Below are 18,686 nucleotides of genomic sequence, written 5' to 3' on the forward strand. Positions count from 1 at the left end.
GTTAGATTTTAGCTATATGCTAACTAAAAATAATTGCTGTGGAAGACAAGTTCTGCTCTGCAGATATTGCACAGGTTTCTGTTTCATTTTCTTAAAAAGCTCCCACACTTTTGAGCTCTGTTGTCAGGTAGCCTTGATACCAGTGTCTGTCTGTATAATGTCTTGTGACGTCCACGGCCTACCCCAGTTACCACTACTGTGCATGTGTGTCAAGGACAGAAAGGCAGACGTGGCAGTGGAAGGTGTCAAAGCAGTTTGGAGAGAAAAACGAAGTTAAGAACTAAAAAGAACCCAAAAAACGATGGATGGGTGTATATGATATTGATTCATATCGAGCAAATGATGACGATATAGGACGATATTTTCATTTTGCCTCGATATACTGTAACTGAATCATGAATCATTCAAATCGGTATATCGATATAGATCAATGTAGAATTTCACCCCTATTCAAAGCCAAGAAATACATCAAAGCAACCAATGTAAAGGCGGTTGAGCTCCAGCACATGGCCAAAAGTTGCCAAAGAGTGATGACGTCAGGCAAGGCTGAACACAAAGACCTCCAAAGAAGAAGCAATTGGTCTCCAGCTCCAGTGAAGTACACCCTGATGCAGATTGCGGATTAGGATACTAGACGGGTTGGAATGGCCGTGGTCACTGTGAGGTTGTGCAGAATGACCCAGGGTGCAGGCAAAATCCAAAACTCAAAAGGTTTATTAAACTCAAAAGGTTTATTAAACTCAAAAGGTTTATTAAACTCAAAAGGTTTATTAAACTCAAAAGGTTAATTAAACTCAAAAGGTTTATTAAACTCAAAAGGTTTATTAAACTCAAAAGGCTGGCGAGGCAGCTCAAAGTACTCACAAAATGGATCTCTTCAGGAGAACACAAGAACATGGAGGACAACCACAATGGCTGTGGAAGCAGCACGATGATCAAACAAAGACAAGGTGACAAGACACAGAATATAAAGGGAAACTAATGAGGACAAACGAGAAACACCTGGAGAAGACACAAGAGGAAACAGGTGAGCATGGGCGGGGCTGCTGGGCACAGATACACAGGGAAACACTGAAACTTGTAGAAAACTAAAGCAGAGACTGTGACAGTCACAGCTTGTAGGGGAAGTTAATATGAGGCTTTAAAAATTGGGAGTGGTTAATTTTAGAATTTAGTAGCTGGGGTTGATTAATTTTAGAGTTGAGGGCGGAGTCAGACGTCCGACCCCGCCCCATTCCGCAGTCTGCAGCCAGAGGTTACTCGCTCCATTGGGAACTCATGAGACAAAGACTAACATGATCAAATTAGAGATGTGACATTCATGAACAGTCCAAAATGTTTTAAACAGCTCCATAAAACAAATGAAGTGGAACAGCTAAGAACCATTCTTTTTTGTTTCTTCTTCTTTTGCACAAAGTCTGTCTCTGTTTTTGTTACTGATTGTCCATATTCATTAATCTATTCATGCAGAGCATAGATARACTTGTGTTTATGCTGCTGATTCCAGTCTCTGATCAGTCGGTTCAAAAATGTGCTCAGCTCCTGGTGGTCTGATACATTGAGTTGCCATGAAATCACAGACGCATAGGTTCTGTCCACTGTGACCAGTTGCTCATGCATGGCCAGGATGTCCATGATATAATTCAATCAATCAATCAAATTTATTTCGAACATGACGACCATACAATACAAAGAGATAACCATACTTAAACATATTACACATATTAAATACAAAATACGCATATTTTATGACAATAATAATCTCAACATGTTCGAAATGGAGTAGGAAGAAGTAAAAAACTTTTAAACTCATACCTCGTACTATTTTCAAATACTATATAATATTAAAACCTCAGGCTAACTTAGTAAATTGTTAAATTACAATGTAAATTTATATTTAACCTTGTACAACCCTTTGTGTTACAATCACTCCTCATATCTACACAGTAAAGGATACATATAACACATGAATTTAATACACCTGAACAAACATTGAGATTTAAGTATATTCATCCAGCTATACACATACATTCATATGCGCTTATTAGTTTACATATACCCATTTAAACACCCACTCACCCATTCATATTTCGATATCCTGAAAAAATAGCCTCCTTATATTTTCTTTTAAATTGTATTAAACTTTGACCTTTTTAAGTCCTCTATTAGTTTGTTCCATAGTTTGACACCATGAATTGAAATACAAAAGCTCTTTCTTGTTGTGCGTATCCTACGACTCCTTAAATTTAAATAACCCCTTAAATTATATGTCCCTTCATTATCAAGAAACAATTTCTGCATGGGTTTGGGTAATAATTTATTTGAATCCTTGAACATAATTTGAGCAGTTTTAAACTCCACCAGGTCTTTTTGTAAAGCACCCGAGATTTACTTTAGTTCTGAAATGGAGTTCTGAAATGGYGCTATAAAAATAAACAATTGAACTGTGGTAATGAAGTAGCACTTGAGATCTCTCTAGTACTCAGAAAAATCTTTGGTTTCAGCTACTTCCAAGTAAAATAATATGTTAATTTGCTTCAGCTGAGCTGTGATGTAAAGGTGAAAAGCAAAGATGGACAAAAACATGAGTGGTATTATTAGGATCTTTGCTCTATAAATGTACTCTACTGAAGATAAAAGTGCAGTGGAGAATTCTTTGAGAACCCTTGCTGTGTAAACCAAGGCCACTAATGTTTCTGGAGGAGCTGTGAGCAACAAAAATTGCAACACAGTAAAAAAAAAAAATAAAAAAAGGAGGAGAAAACCCAAGACTGCAGAGTAGGCTACCACTCAGCATCATCCTAAACCAATCAACACTTTAGGGTTAGGGCTTGGTCCAGATTCTTCTTAATATCAGACATGAATAAAAGCTTATAAACATGTGTTTTTAACTTAGGTCATATCGATGATACTCAAAGAGCTTCTGAGGTGGTATTCATTGTGAAATGTTAGAGAACCCCTAGTTTAGATAGCTAACAAGTTAGCGCTTCCATTTTTCTTATGAAAATGTCACAACAGAAGCTAATTTGAGTGTTTATCGGTTCACCAGCTGCTTGGTTTTTAAAAAGTGATTCTCTAACATCACAAGACCTAAGAATATCTGTTGGGCTGAAAGAAAAAAACAAACAAACAGCAGTTATATTTGTACTCAAGCTGAAGCCTCAAGTTGTTTATTTTGTGTGAACAAAAGTTCTTGAGAGTCTTTGGTGTCTTTTCAGTTTTATTTAGTTACATTTTTGCTCCCTGTTTCAGATCAGAAGAGAGGCACATGAAGTCTCAAATAAATTAGACATGAGACTCCTGTCAACACAAAGGAACTACTGAAACTGTGGTGCTATTTTGACCTAATTGAAAACACTCTTTAGTGATCCAAGTTATCCAATATCTTTTCTGATATTGTAAATACAGTTAGGTCCATATACTGTATGTTTGGACACTGACACAAATTTAGTCTTTTTACCTGTCTACTGAAATATATTCAAGTTATATATAATGTACATGGACATAAAGTCCAGACATTCAGCTTTCATTTGAGGGTATCCACATTAAAACTGGATGAAGGGCTTAGGAGTTTCAGCTCCTTAACATGTGCCACCCTATTTTTAAAGAGAMTAAAAATAATTGGACAATTAACTCCAAGGCTATTTCATGGACAGGTGTGGGCAATCCCTACATTATGTCATCCTCAATTAAGCAGATAAAAGGTCAGGAGTTGATTTGAGGTGTGTTGCTTGCATTTGGAAGGTTTTGCTGTGAAGTAAACATGTGGTCAAAGGAGGTCTCCATGCAGGTGAAACAAGCCATCCTTAAGCTGCAAAAACAGAAAAAAATCCATCTGAGAAATTGCTTCAATATTAGGAGTGGCAAAATCTACAGTTTGGTACATCCTGAGAAAGAAAGAAAGCACTGGTGAATTCCATCCATCCATCCATCCATCCATTTTCTTCCGCCTATCCGGGGTCGGGTCGCGGGGGCAGCAGCTTCAGAAGGGAGGCCCAGACYTYCCTCTCCCCAGCCACTTCTTCCAGCTCCTCCGGGGGAACTCCAAGGCGTTCCCAGGCCAGCCGAGAGACATAGTCCCTCCAGCGTGTCCTGGGTCTTCCTCGGGGCCTCCTCCCGGTGGGACGTGCCCGGAACACCTCACCAGGGAGGCGTCCAGGAGGCATCCTTACCAGATGCCCGAGCCACCTCAACTGGCTCCTCTCGACGTGGAGGAGCAGCGGCTCTACTCTGAGTCCCTCCCGGATGACCGAGCTTCTCACCCTATCTCTAAGGGAGAGCCCAGCCACCCTGCGGAAGAAACCCATTTCGGCCGCTTGTATCCGGGAACTCGTTCTTTCGGTCATGACCCAAAGCTCATGACCATAGATGAGGGTAGGAACGTAGATCGACCGGTAAATCGAGAGCTTCGCTTTCTGACTCAGCTCTCTCTTCACCACGACGGACCGGTACAGCGCCCGCTTTACAGCAGATGCTGCGCCAATCCGCCTGTCGATCTCCTGCTCCGTTCTTCCCCCATTCGTGAACAAGATCCCCAGATACTTAAACTCTTCCACTTGAGACAGGGCGACCCCCCTGACCCGGAGAAGGCACTCTGCCCTTTTCCGGCTCAAGACCATGGCCTCGGATTTGGAGGCACTGTGCCTCATCCCGGCCGCTTCGCACTCGGCCGCGAACCGCTCCAGCGAGAGCTGCAGATCTCGTTCCGATGAAGCCAACAGGACCACATCATCTGCAAAAAGCAGAGATGCGATCCTAAGGCCACCAAAACGGATCCGCTCACTGGTGAACTCATCGATGCAAAAAGACCTGGATGTCCACGAAAGACAACAGTGGTGGATGATGGCAGAATAATCTCCATGGAGAAGAGAAACCCCTTCATAACAGCCAACCAAGTGAACAACACTCTCCAGGAGGTAGAAGTATCAATATCCAAATCTACCATAAAGAGAAGTCTGCATGAAAGTAAATACAGAGGGTTCACTGCACGCTGCAAGACACTTACCGTATAAGCCTCAAGAGTAAAAAGGCTAGACTGGACTTTGCTAAAAAACATGTAAAAAAAGCAGCAGAGTTCTGGAAGAGCATTCTTTGGACAGAAGAAACCAAGATCAACCTCTACTAGAATGATGGAAAGAGAAAAGTCTGGTGAAGGCGTGGTGCAGCTCATGATCCAAAGCATACCACATCATCTGTAAAACAAGACAGACACAGTGTGATGGTTTGGGCATGGCTGCCAGTGGCACTGGGTCACTAGTGTTTACTGATGATGTGACACAGGACAGAAACAGCTGAATGAATTCTGATGTATTCAGAGACAAACTGTGTGCTCAGATCCAGATAAATGCAGCCAAACTGATTGGTCTGTGTTTCATATTACAGATGGAAAATGTCCCAAAACATAAAGAAAAAGCAACCCAGGTGTTAATTAAAGCAAAGAAGTGGAATATTCTTGAATGGCCAAGTCAGTCACCTGATCTCAACCCAACTGAGCATTTGACTTGTTTCAGACAGAAGGGCCCACAAACAAACACCAACTGAAAACCGCCACAGTGAAGACCTGGCAGAGCATTAAAAAGGAGGAAACATCTGGTGATGTTCAAGACTTCAGGCAGTCATTGCCAACAAAGGGTTTTCAACCAAGTACTAGAAATGAACATTTTATTTACAATTATTTAATCTGTCCAATTACTTTTGAGCCTCTGAAATTAAGGGATTGTGTTTAAAAGATGCTTTAGTTCCTCACATTTTTATGCAATCATTTTGTTCAACCCACTGAATTAAAGCTGAAAGTCTTAACTTCAGCTGCATCTGAAATGTTTTGTTTAAAATTCATTGTGGTAATGTCTAGAACCAAAATTAGAAAGATGTTGTCTCTGTTCAAATATATATGGACCTAACTGTATAATACTCTGATTACTCTGAAGCATTACATGAGGGACATTAAACAACTTCTGAATATTAAGAATAAAGCTTCCTACTATGTACTGTTGTCACTTGATTTGTCCTCACTTTATGTTTGGTTCTAATCTAACGGTTGATGTAGTTGTAAAAGGTTTTGATCAAGTAATACATTTCTAGRAAAACATAATATTTACACAGGTTTACACAGTGTGCATGTCACATGTTACATTTTCCTCCCAGTACTTTTATMCAACAGCACAATTCACTTTACTCATGGTTGACTAAAGTGCACAACCCCAAAACAAAAAAGACCATTCTTGGCATCAACTAATCATCCCCCTCCTTCTTTTAAACAGACACAAGACCCCTGCCTATGTGGGGTCTGCCATTAAAACCCATCTTCTTCTCAAACTGTGCACGTAGACCTGTATGGCTACAAGCCAATGAGATGCACTGACTGCTGTTTTTTTAAACCAGATTATGTCCAGAGGAGTCGGGTCAGGAGTGTGTGTGTGTTTATTGAAACGTTGGGTAAATCATCATTTACTATGATACAAAAGTAGATGGTACACAGGCAATAATGTTAAAGCAAAAAAATGGGTACAACTGCTTGTTTCTGGTGAATTGAAAGTGTTTTGTTCTACCAGTCTTGTTCTTTGTGTCTCTCCACACTTCCAGACGGTACCCTGGCTGAGTAGACAAAGCCATGAATTACCAAGCTCCAACAGCGTGCCCCACAACATGGTAGGCTGCCAGCCATTCTTCAGGGTAGTTGGAAGATGGAGTCCAGACTCAGAGTGACTACTGGGATTTTCCAAGGCCACCTGGGTGGCTAACAACAACAACCACAACAACAACAAAAAAAACACATTGTTACCAGACACGAGATGAACAGTGGACATTTTTGACAACAATCTTCACAGATAAGAAGACTGAGATTTTATTCTTTAGTTAGAACAATCTAGACTGGTTCAAAAGTATTTTCTATCTGCCTCTTCTTTAAGAACAGACATCCAGTGCAGCCAAATATTTTAGATTTGGATGAATCATGTTGCTATTTTTTAACTCAACTTTTTAAYCATAATTCTGTTTTTAAGTTCCTCTCATTTTTAGAGATTGACCATGCCTCAGCCAAAGGCAAAGTCAAGCCCACCGCCTAAAGACATTAATGAGTTTTCCATCAACGTGAAGAAAACTAAGACCGTCTTCTTCCAAAGAAAACGATTAACGAGGAGGTCTCCTCTGAGAAAATATATAGATATTGAACACCAGCAGGCGGGACTGCTGTCTCTGACTACACACAGCGAGCTCGCTGATGCCAAAGTTGACCTGGCAAAAACGAAGAGGAAGAAGTGTGGGACCTGCCCTCCCTGTCTTCGCAAAGAGAACTGCGGGACTTGTGGCAACTGTCTGAACCGCAAGAGGTGCAAACAGATCTGCAAGGAGCGCAAATGTGACGAACTGAAGAAGAAACGGAGCGAGAGGGAACTGAGTGAGGTATGATGTCACTCTACTTACTGTATATCCTTACTAATCTTAATTCTAACTTAAAATAATCATCCATAATTTCTTCCTTTGTTCTTAAGTTTTTGTTTAATTTAGCCAACACAAAATGACTATTGTGAGTTTTACAGATAGTGTGGTTGTAGCTGAGTCATTCACAACACATACAGTATAACGTTTTATAATATCACAGGAGTTCACAGATTATTTTCAAGTTTTGACCAAACTGACAACTCTGTCTTAACATAAGATGATCTTAGTCTTAAAATYTGGGATAAAAAGGCAGAAGGCGATGGCTAGGCTAGTAATATTAAAAACMTTTTAATGAGACCATTTATAAATAAAAACAGACTAACTCTGYCAAAAATTGTGTTTCAAAGTGATCAAACTTAGGCTACGTTCATACTGCAGGCAAATGCGACCCATATCTGAATGACCCAGGCCGTTTCAGTATGTGGTTTTAAATCGGATACATACATATCTGATGTTTTCAAAGCGACTGCAGTGTGAACGCTCATGTCACATTCATCTGACTTTTTCATCAGGAGGAGGGGCTGAAGGATCGATAAGACACTAACCTCAAGTCTCGCTGATTAAATCTGTAGCTCCGTGTGTTTACAGCTCCAGAACACAAGTCCAGTTGCTTTGTCGTTTTACTTTTAATTTTCCATGTCCTGGATAGTATGATAGTAAGGTCTAGTTTCGTTGTGGACCGTATCAATCCTAAAGTTACTTGGTCGATATTTCCAGCTTGTTGCTTTATTTCAAAAATGAAAAGCTGCCCAGGAGCATCCCGGTCAGAGGCAGGTTCAGATATAAACACTGAATAAAACAAGCATGTCAGATAATTATTTAATCGGCACTGATTGAACAAWAGCTTCAGATCCAAYGTGCTAAAAGTAGCATCCATACTAACTCTGTAAACAAACAGCCGTTGTTTTCTGTGCGTGCAGGTAATATCAGTGGTGTGTACAGTTCACACTGGAGTCTGATGCAGGTCACATTTAAGATGTAACGTGAACGTTCACGCCAAAAGATCACATTTAAAAAAAGAATTAGAATTGAGCATTAAGACCTGCAGTGTGAACATAGATAAATTATCTGCTTTTATCAGGAGTTACATCCTGGATCTCACATTTTATTAAAACTGTTTATTATTTTTTTTTTTACTATAATATGTTTATTACACACTATTAGAGACAAGTCATGCATCTTTTTTCAGGAAGGAGCATTCAAACAAATAATTTAAGCTTCCAACATGCTGTTGTTACTATTGACAAGCCAGGACCTCCTTCTTCTCAGACTGGCTTTACAGGAAGGTTTGTTTTAACTGATATTTACTCAGTTTTTGCACCAGTGGAAATTCCCACATCAGTAACAAATCTGGATCTTACACTAAAAACTATATCCCAAAATAGGACATTTAAAACCTGCAAGTCACCCCCCCCCCCTCTTTTGATAAACACACAGCCCCATTCTTTTTATATCCTTGTTGAGCCAGATTAGATGAAAGAAATTGTTCTCCCAACTCAAATACAGAAAGAAAATTATACAATGATAGGACACTGTGTCCTTACAAACATGGATTAAGTCATATTATTCAATGTTTTAAATCTCAGTTATAGTTGCATGCAATTTTGTAAAAGTTTTTCTTTCTGTTGCTTTTTGAAAAGCAGCATGAAAGCTGCACGGAACAGTTATTAAAAAGCGAATGTGTGTTTTGTCACGTTGGTAGTGATGTTTAACCTTCCTGACTATTTGGTAATTATTGCCGTCTTATTTATTAATATTCCTTAAGACAAACCATGGAGCTAGTTTTAGGCTGTGAAGTGTGTTTGTTTGGTGGAGACGGTGAGAGCTACCAGCATCAGTGGAGAATTCCTGCCATTGCCTGTGTTTTGTCCTTTGACCTCTGTGGCTTCAAATGAGTGTGGGGGTTAACCCTTGTCCATTTTGTATTGGTGTGTGTGTGTGTGTGTGCATGTGTGTGTGTGTGTGAAGAAAAGGAGAGAGTGCAGTTTCTTTAAGCGGTCTCTTGTGCGTTAATGGACGTGTACATTTGTGCCCATGTGTGTTTGAACGCACAGCAGCATCTTAAACAGAGGGGGGAAGGGCTGTAAAAGTCAAAGAGGAGGACAGAGGGCTGGGTAGATGGTCAGCAGGAAAAACAAGAATAGACTACAAAAGGGTGTCCAAGGAGCGAACACAACGGCCCCGTGCAGGTCAACATAAACAGCAAACAAGCAAGTCTTTATCCTTTTTACAAATATTCCTACACTTACAATGAATATAAAAAAAATGCACAAAATCACAAAACTGATATTTCTTCAAAACACCAAGTTTTACAGATGAAAACAGTGAAATCATAGACAGTCATTTTGAAAATTTTCTACCTTCAGTGAGRCATAACATGTTCAAAACAATAAATTAAATCCTTTGTAGAAATACACAATACCTCACAAAAGTGCACAACTTCAAACTAGGGTTGGGCGATATTGGCAAAAAATTAATCACGATTAATTGTGAGATTTAGCCAATAATGATTAATATGACGATTAATCCCCTGGACGCCTGCATGCCCTTTTTATATGACCAATTTAAATCATTCTAGTGAGAAAGATTTTCTCTCTGTAAAAATCTCTTCCAAATTGTGTCGAAAGTACAGACTTCAGGCTATACACCAATTTTTAAATTGTGTTGATTAACCAAGTAAAATGGGAGTTATGATAAATAAAGAACCTTTTTTAAAAGTTCATCGTATTTGAAGTATAGAGGAGCACTGAGTGGACTGATCTGGGAAAGCTTCAGTCAGTCTGCCAGGTGTCATTAATCGTATTAATCGTCAAGTGCCAAAAAATAATTAAAGTTTTTCTGACAATTAATTGTACACGATACAATTTTGCCCAGTATTTTGTTGAAGCAGCTTCTGATTTCATTAGAGCCTTCAGTCTTCGTGGGGAGGAGTCTATCAGCTGACCACACCTTGACTCGTTAATATTTGCCCACTCTTTCTTTCCAAAATGCTCAAAGTCCGACAGATTGTGTGAATATGTTTTGTGCGTCTTCAGTAAAAAATGGAACAAGTAAAAATGAGAAATAAGAAACCCCACAGCATGATGCGGACACCTACGTGTTTTACTGTAGGTTAGGTATTCTTCTGGTGTTCCTGTCAAACACCTTTTCAAACTGAAGATGAAAAGTTAAACTTTAGTTTCATCACACAAAACACATGCTTTTGAGAAATTTACTGCAATATTTATCTGAGCCTGAAAGTGTCCCTGCCCCCTAGTTCAGACATGTGGAGAACAAATGACTGTGCTCTTATGTAGATTGCAACCAGATCTTGTCAGAACCTCCTTCAGATCCTACAGAGCTGTTACAGGGGAGGGGGTTCTGCTGCCTTCCCGAACAGTTTCTCTTTTGTCTTCATCGGTATTAAAGGCATGACAGCTKTACTGAACTTTATTTCAAGTTGATCAGAGTCACTTTAAGTGATAGAATGTGTGCTCTCAAGAAGAACAATGGCAGTAACTAGATCAAATGCTGCTGTTGGTGGTATTTTAATGACTTGCACACTAGTGTAGGCRTCTTATAACATGTTTTTATTTTTCCTTGCAGTAGATTTCTTCTTTTTTTATTTCACTTGTATTGTTCAGGGTGTATGTCACACATTGAAACACAGTGGCTTAGTTAGCAGTGCTGTTGCCTCTCAGCAAGAGAGTTGCCAGCTCAAATCCCGGCTGGGAACTTTTCGTTCACATGTTCTCTCCGTGCATGTGTGGGTTTTCTCCGGGTACGCTGGTTTCCTCCCACAGACCGAACAACATGAATGTTAGATTAATTGGTAACTCTAAATTCTTCCAAGGTGTGAGTGTGAATGGTTGCTGTGATGGACTTGTAACCTGTCCAGGGTGTACCCCTCACCCCTCACACAGTGACTGCTGGATATGGACACCAGTGACCCTGAAAGGAAGAAGTGGGTACAGATAATGAATGGAATTGACTATTTTAACAGGGATATTCAGACTTTATCAATTGTATGACACACACACACACACACACACACACACACACACACACACACACACACACACACACACACACACACACACACATTTGTCTTTCTATACATATAGGGACATTACATTGACTTCCATTAAATTTCTACAGCCTAACCCTGACCTGCTACCATAAAACTAACCTCACAGGTACCTTACCTGACCCTAAACCTAACCTAAACTCAATTCACACCTTGGCCCTAAACCAAACCCCCAACCCGCCAATAGCATTTAAACCAAAAGGGGACTCAGCTTAGGTCCCCGTACCAGTGGTCCCCACATGTAGTTATTTTTTTCTTAAAATAGTCCTCATATGTCACAACCCCCCACCCCCACACACTCAAACATATTATTAACACTATTTTCTATATAGTGAAACAAGCCAATTTTCCTTAAAATATGTGTTTTGATGACCAGTGGCTTAATAAATGTTTTTGGACTGAAGATGAAATGTAATAAAAGTTGGAATCTGTACCAAAGCCATCCAAACCCTGTATGAAAAACAAAATGAAACATTTGTTAAGATATGAAATAAAACTGTAAAACAAAGATTAAAAAAATCCATTTTATTAAATTGAATATCTTAGATTAAATGTTTTTCAAATGAACACAAACATCTGACAACAAACTAATCTCGGTGATCTAGAGTTCAGAGTTTGCCCCACACACCTTCATTTCCAACATGCACAGGCAGAACATGTTATAAASMCATTTTCACWGCTCCGAAACACACTTGTTTCACTRATAGTATGCCATWTGCAYAGCTRAACAGTTTCCCACTTATTATGTYGRGGAAATTAGAAGAGTGCAGCCAATTATATTCCGGGGGTGGGGGGTGTTAAGTTTATCATTATTGTTCATTTATAAATCATTTTAAAACCAAAGAGCTGTACAGCCACATCAAAAATAAAATAAAAATAGTAATAATAATAATACAAATACTAAGCAAAACACAGGGTTAACAGAATTAGCAATGAAGTCAAAAAACAAAGGCTGGCCTAATGGTGCTCTAAAGGTGCTCTCTGGAATTATACACCTGTTTAAAAAGATAAGTTTTTAAAACCATTTAGAGACCCAGCAGACATCACAGGCAATGGGCGATTGTTCCAGAGTCTAGGACCTGCGACTGAAGAAGCTCTGTCTCCCATGGTCATGAGCAAGCTGAGACCTTGGAAGAACTAAAAGCTTATGATCTCCAGACCATTCAGACATTTAAACACTAAATCGGGGCGATGTGTTCATGTCGTCTTGTCCCTGTTAGTAAATGGGCAGCTGAATTCTGAACCAACAGTTGACGACGAACCAAACTGATCAGTCCCACAATAAATTCCAGTCCAGAAGATTATTTATCACCAAACAGAAAATATGGCTTTCTGTCGGCAGCCTTCATGCCCGTTTGTTTTAAAACTTATAAAGTAGTAGCATGACATGTGAGAGACACTGAACAACTTTGCAGGAGCAAAAGGTTTTATGTTGTACACTTAATAATTAAATCAACATAAAAAAATGTGGTTTATAGAACAAGCTGGTCTTTCAACATTTGTAGATTGCATAGCACAGTACAGAAAAGACTGAAAGTTAAAATATATAAACTCGTGTTCACATCTTAAGTAATCACATTCACTTGACATCTTCCTGTGTATTACTTTATGCTGGAATTTGGCTACTTGCGCTATGAATATGTAGTGCAACAATACAGAAAATTCACTATTTGATTCAATATTTTAGTCTCATGGTTCAATTTTTTTGCTATACAGAAAAGTAGACATTTCCATGCCCTTTTTAACTTGCAATTTATTGAAATTAATTATGAACATTTGTTTAACCTTAGAAGTACAGTTTTTAAATCACATGTTGCTGAAACAGCAAGTTTCCCAGTGGATCTATGCYCAACAATGCAGCCTAGGTGGAGTAGTCGAACACAGATCCACTGATCCTTCAACACAGAGCATCTTCAGAAGACAAGCTGATAAAATGAATTTTACAAATCTGTATTCATTCGTGTACAAGTATGTATTGAACTTAAAGCATTGTATTCAGAAATTCAGTAAAGATACATGCATCGTTGCACCCCTTATAAATTGGTATCCTCCTACACCTCAGTCACATACCCGGAAGCTTTTTACCATTATGGCAGGAGGAATAAAGGTTGCCTTTTTACTTTCCTGTGTAAAAAAAACAAGAAAAACAARTAGTTGGGCCATGTTCAGGCTGATTTTACACATTGTAATAGGGTTGTCATCCAGTATGAAGAGGGCCTGAATTTGAATTTGTAGACACAGATGGTGAATGATGGTGTCGAGAGGTAGAGTTTGTATGTCTGTCAATCATTCAGTGAGTGAATGATCTTATTTTTATTCCTGAACACCCATTTTTTTTTTTGATCTGCCTAATGCATAAAAATAGATGAAAACACTTTACAAAAACACATTTGTAGCACCGGATATAATTGATCTTTTTATCGCTCATCTTCTCTTGTAATACGAAACCACAGCTATTTTTACAGTGCTGAAATGTTTGTACTGCGAACATGGTGCGAGCAGCGCTGGGTCAAGTTAAACAACTACCCCGGCCCTCCTGCTCCGAAGCGTGTAGAAGGCTGCGCTCGCTGTCCAGCTCACCACAATCACGCCTCTGCTCGCACATAAACACACACACGTGGCCCGTCTGACGTCAGCAGAGGGGATTTCCCATGCCATACAAGAGCATCAGACAGACACCACAAATGCTGTGTCACCATGCGGCTGCTTCTCCTCGCCATGTCACACGTTCAGCTCCCTCCTTCTTTTYGATTCTCTCATGGACTGGCCGTCTCTCCGCGATCTGCCGTGTCTTTGCCGGCCTGCCTGAACTTTCTCTGAATTTATCTTGCCGTCCTGCGGTCTCTGCCTCCCGCAGCAGCTACTCTCTGTTCCGTACACGAAGGCTGCCTTTGATATCAGCGTTCGCTACGCTTTACTTTCCCCCGTGTCACAAAACCTAGTCGGGGACATTTGCTCTAATGAGCTTGGGTGGAAAAAGAGACTCACATCTTACGCAGCATCTGGTTAATGATGTTGACAAAACTTTTTTTTTCCCCATCTCCGCTGCACTTTTGTAGCTTTGCCAGCAACCTTGTCAAAAGCCCGTGCCAGTATCTGATGGAAAGATGCAAGTCTGAGATTTTTCATCATGGGAATGTAAACACTAAAAACACAGGCCTTCGAAGTATGCTTGGTATGTCATTCTCAGAAAGTCTTTAAAAGTTAAACAGAAAAAAGAGAGAGAGAGAGATAAAAGGGAAAGTACGTCACTGGCAGCCTTTTGTTTAAAGTGAAAGGTTGACCCGGCTTTTCCAAGAGTTTGCTGYGCAGCTCAAGCACAATCACAGCTGATACCTTGCCGGGACAGCGATGCTCGTGTCGCTTCAGCGGCGACTCGTGGAAAATGTCTGTGGCGTCTTGTGTTTCCTCTACGCTCGCTCTGAGTCAGCGCGGTGGGCCGTGCTACGTAATTGTGCTTTCTGCCTGTCAGACCGGCGGAGGTGTCTCGTCGAGGGGTACCATGCGACAGTGTCTGAATGAGCGCGCGCGTGTGTGTGTGTGTGTGTGTGTGTGGACGGCTTTGCTGTGCAGTCCAGTCCAGTTATTACAGCCAGCCCTGACACAGATGGTGCTCAGCGATACCACATACCAGAGGCATTGTTTAGGGAAGGCGAGTTCGAGGAGATAATTGACAAGCATAGAGAAGACCCATCCCCCTCATAACACACACACACACACCTCCCACCTACCTTCACTTTGTCTCTTTATGTCAGCCTATCTTTTATGGCACTGCACACACACTTAGACCCTTTTTTTATACCCCCTCTCTTATTTCTCTCAACACCCTCGCCTGCTCTCCTTCAGTTTCACCCAGCAGCAGAGACCAGCTCAGCCTCTGATTGGTGGACAGGCCACCTTTGTGTGCTATCTCTGGTGTGACGTTTCTCAGGCGAGCTCTGTGCACTTGTGTGTGTGTGTGTGTGTGTGTGTGTGTGTGTGTGTGTGTGTGTGTGTTTGTGTGTGTGTGTGTACATTAGTTCATGAGTGTATATGTTTGAAGAGCGATGTGGGGGAGGGGGCGGTTGAGGGGACATTACATGTGAGGGCGGAGAGGAAGAAAAAAATGCACGAGTGGGAGGAAGGAGCGATAGTGGTCACAGAAAAAAAATCCTGTCTGTGTGTGTGCGTGCGTGTGTGTGTGTGTGTGTGTGTGTGTGTTGTGTGTGTGTGTGTGTGTGTGTATGAGGTAGAGCTATTGGCATATGAGCAAGAGGGAGGGCAGGAGGGGGGGGGGTGCGATAGAGCAAGCGCAATGAGCGAGAGAAAGAGAGAGAGAAAGAGAACGTGCGTACGAGGGCTCATGTAAAAACCAGATTAAAAACACAAGATGGCTTCCTGAATGAGCCGCTGGAACACGGACGAGAGAGAACGAGACCGAGAAGGAAGAGAGGGGAGGCTCGGAGAGAGACGAAAGGGACAGAGGGGTGGGGGCGAGGACGAGACAGGGAGCTGGAGTCCTCTGATGGGGATTTGGTGAGCGGACGGAGGAGTACGAACCGAGGCAGCTCCGAGGCTCGGAGGGTAAATATTCCTCTCTCCAGACTATTTTAGGTTTGATAGGTGGGTGGGGGCGTGGAGGTGGGGATTTGGGTGTGTGTGTGTGTGTGTGTGTGTGTGAGGGAAGGTTGGCGGGATTGGGGTCTAGCCCGAGACAAAACAGATCATTTAACAGTGAGACAGCCTGGACCATGAAAACAACGAGGACACGCTGTGTCAAATAAAATATTATTCTTGTTATTGTTGTTATTGTTTTTTACAATTATCAGCCCTTTTTTTTGTCCCACCTCATCCTTTACTAACCTCCGTCACTGACACTTGGGCATACTTTAAAAATTCCTCAGTAATAAAGCTGTCATACAGTTATTCTAGTTTTAAATGTATCTATCTGAAAGCTGTGCCGGCTCTGTACAGAGACGTTACATAATTCTATAGGAGAAGATGAACCTCATTTGCTGTTCCAGCAGCGGAGGGAAAAAAAAATGCCGGCTCACCATTTGAACACAAATTAAAGAAAAACGGWTTCTGAGCTCGGCTGCTTCTTGATGTCAGGACTGATAAGAAGGTGGCGTGTAGGATGGCATACATGTTGATAAACCTCCACGTGAAGGTGGTACATTTTCTTTGAAAAGGCCCGTGTCGCATTGTTCTATTGATTGTTAATCTCACCCCCCCCTCTCCTCCCTCCCATCTCCCTTTGCCCCATTCCCTGTGGTTGTGCTGGGATGTCTGTGAAGGTGGACCACCTTGAAGACAACAGTCGCGGCTGCTCAGAACGACCAGAAGTGGCAGCTGAGGTAAGCGGGGTCACTGGGTTTGTGGGTATTTTTGTCTTCTCTGTCCCGTCTGTGGAATCTCTCCTCATGTTGGTGTGGAAGTTCGCTGTTAGCGCTACCCATGTTGGGTTAATGTTACTCTATGTAGCCACCAGTTCCACATTTCTCTGTGTTCGTCATAGTTTTAGTTTATTTGTGTGTCTTTGTGTGAATATTCAGAGAAAGATGTAACTGTCTGTTTGTGAGCGGCTGTGCTGCCAGGATGTCATTTAGCCGCGGCGAAAGCTAAAGCTTATTATTTTAGCCCCGATGATGATCACTTCTAGCTACAATACTTCCTCCGCCACATTTGTTCTCTCTAAACCGAGTGTCACTTGTTACAAGCCGACTGTTTTAAATCAGCGACTTTTATCTCCACGCCGGTGTTGAACTAAGCGCCTCAGTGATGAGGCGGGGACGTCCTCGGTTTAAAGCATCCCACGCTGCCCGCTGATTGGTGCCAGAGCCAAGCATGTGTAGATACAAGAGACYGGGGAGAGGAGGAGGAGGAGGAGGAGGAAACCCTGCACGCTGGCTCAGGAGCCGGGGAGGGCCATCCTGCTTCTCCTGGGTTCCAGAGTCAAATGAGGTAAAGGGAGTGAAAGTTAGTAGGTCACGCATGCGTAAACGTGCGGGATTGCCGGGCGTAGTAAAACCTGCGGCGTGTTGTCGATGGGAACGACTGTTCTCCGGCACGCCGTGTCGGGGCACGTGCAGGAGTTTTGTGTGAGGGGAAAAAAAAGTGCAGAGAGGCGGCGGAGCCTCACAAAGTGCTGAAAATGAAACGTGTTTACAAGTTTTCTGTGCTAGACAGTGGAAAGCTTCGGTTGGATTTTTACGAACGGGGCCGGGCTGCGTTATGAGCATTATTATATAACATCTGACACCAGCTTTTATGTTCGTTTTATATCTGCAGTGGTACACAATGCAGGTTAGGTTAGTCATTCATTTTAAATCCTAATCTTTGAACATGTAGCTTATCTTTAAGCCTGCCCTAATCTCCAACCATATGCACACTGTCCTTTGATTTTAAAGTATATATAACCATCTGGTTACATGGAGTTTCTTCCTGTGTTTAACAGGTTGGCATTTCTATGTCTTCTGGTTGTCCAGAGCTCCTGTTATTGAAGGCTGGTGAGCTCATCCGGGGTGGAGAGTTTACTTCATGGAGATCCGTTTCCCACACAACCGTTTCCTTGGCTGCATAAAGATAAACACTGTATACATCCTACAAGTTGAGGGCATTCATTTTGGCTATTTCAATGAGCGGTTGTGCAGTATGATTAAGTGTCATCAGCTCCTGCACAAACAGCTTCAACAAACACTGAAACATCACGTGAGAAAAGAAGCAGATGAAGCAGAGCCAGGCAGCATTTTTGCATGGTTTATTTCACGTTTCAGGAAACAAAACTTTCTTTTTTTTCAATGGGTTACCGCAACAGGTTACGAGACAGACGAGGCTGCAGTCGCATGATTTTTCTTTTCTTCACCGCCCATGCACAGGATTTCCTCTTCATACGTGAACTTGGTGCAGTGCTCAGGTGGGAAACAGCAGAGCAGAGGCCCTCGGAGCAGCGAATGCGTGACGGAATATTTGTTAATCATATGTGTTATTTTGTGTATGGAATCCTCTGCCGCGTTCGCAAAGAGTTAACGCTGACCTAGTTTCCGTGGCAACACTGAATATCTGATGACATCATTGCTTTAATTTTAGCCCAGCATTAAAGAGGCGGTCACATGACTAGCTAGCCTGCTCCACGTGGTGTGTGTGTGTGTGTGTGTGTGTGTGTGTGTGGTGTGTGTGTGTGTGTGTGTGTGTGTGTGTG

At 41.6% G+C, this 18,686-nt stretch overlaps 1 protein-coding gene across 2 annotated transcripts in view; it reads left to right on the plus strand.

Annotated features, from left to right (window-relative positions):
- Nucleotides 1-18,686, plus strand: part of tet3 (tet methylcytosine dioxygenase 3) — a 56,714-nt gene that overhangs the window by 1,150 nt on the left and 36,878 nt on the right. Inside the window, exons 2-3 of one of the 2 annotated variants that reach the window (XM_014018653.1) lie at nt 6,583-7,401; nt 16,783-16,842. In XM_014018653.1, the coding sequence (XP_013874107.1) occupies nt 7,027-7,401; nt 16,783-16,842 (435 nt within the window). In that variant the 5' untranslated portion in view covers nt 6,583-7,026. Of the gene's footprint in view, nt 1-6,582; nt 7,402-15,788; nt 16,070-16,782; nt 16,843-18,686 lie in introns of those variants that run through there. The other variant, XM_014018654.1, reaches the window with a different exon arrangement.

The sequence above is a fragment of the Austrofundulus limnaeus genome, unplaced genomic scaffold (genome assembly GCF_001266775.1).
Source record: "Austrofundulus limnaeus strain Quisiro unplaced genomic scaffold, Austrofundulus_limnaeus-1.0 Scaffold198, whole genome shotgun sequence".
Classification (NCBI taxonomy): Eukaryota; Metazoa; Chordata; class Actinopteri; order Cyprinodontiformes; family Rivulidae; genus Austrofundulus; species Austrofundulus limnaeus.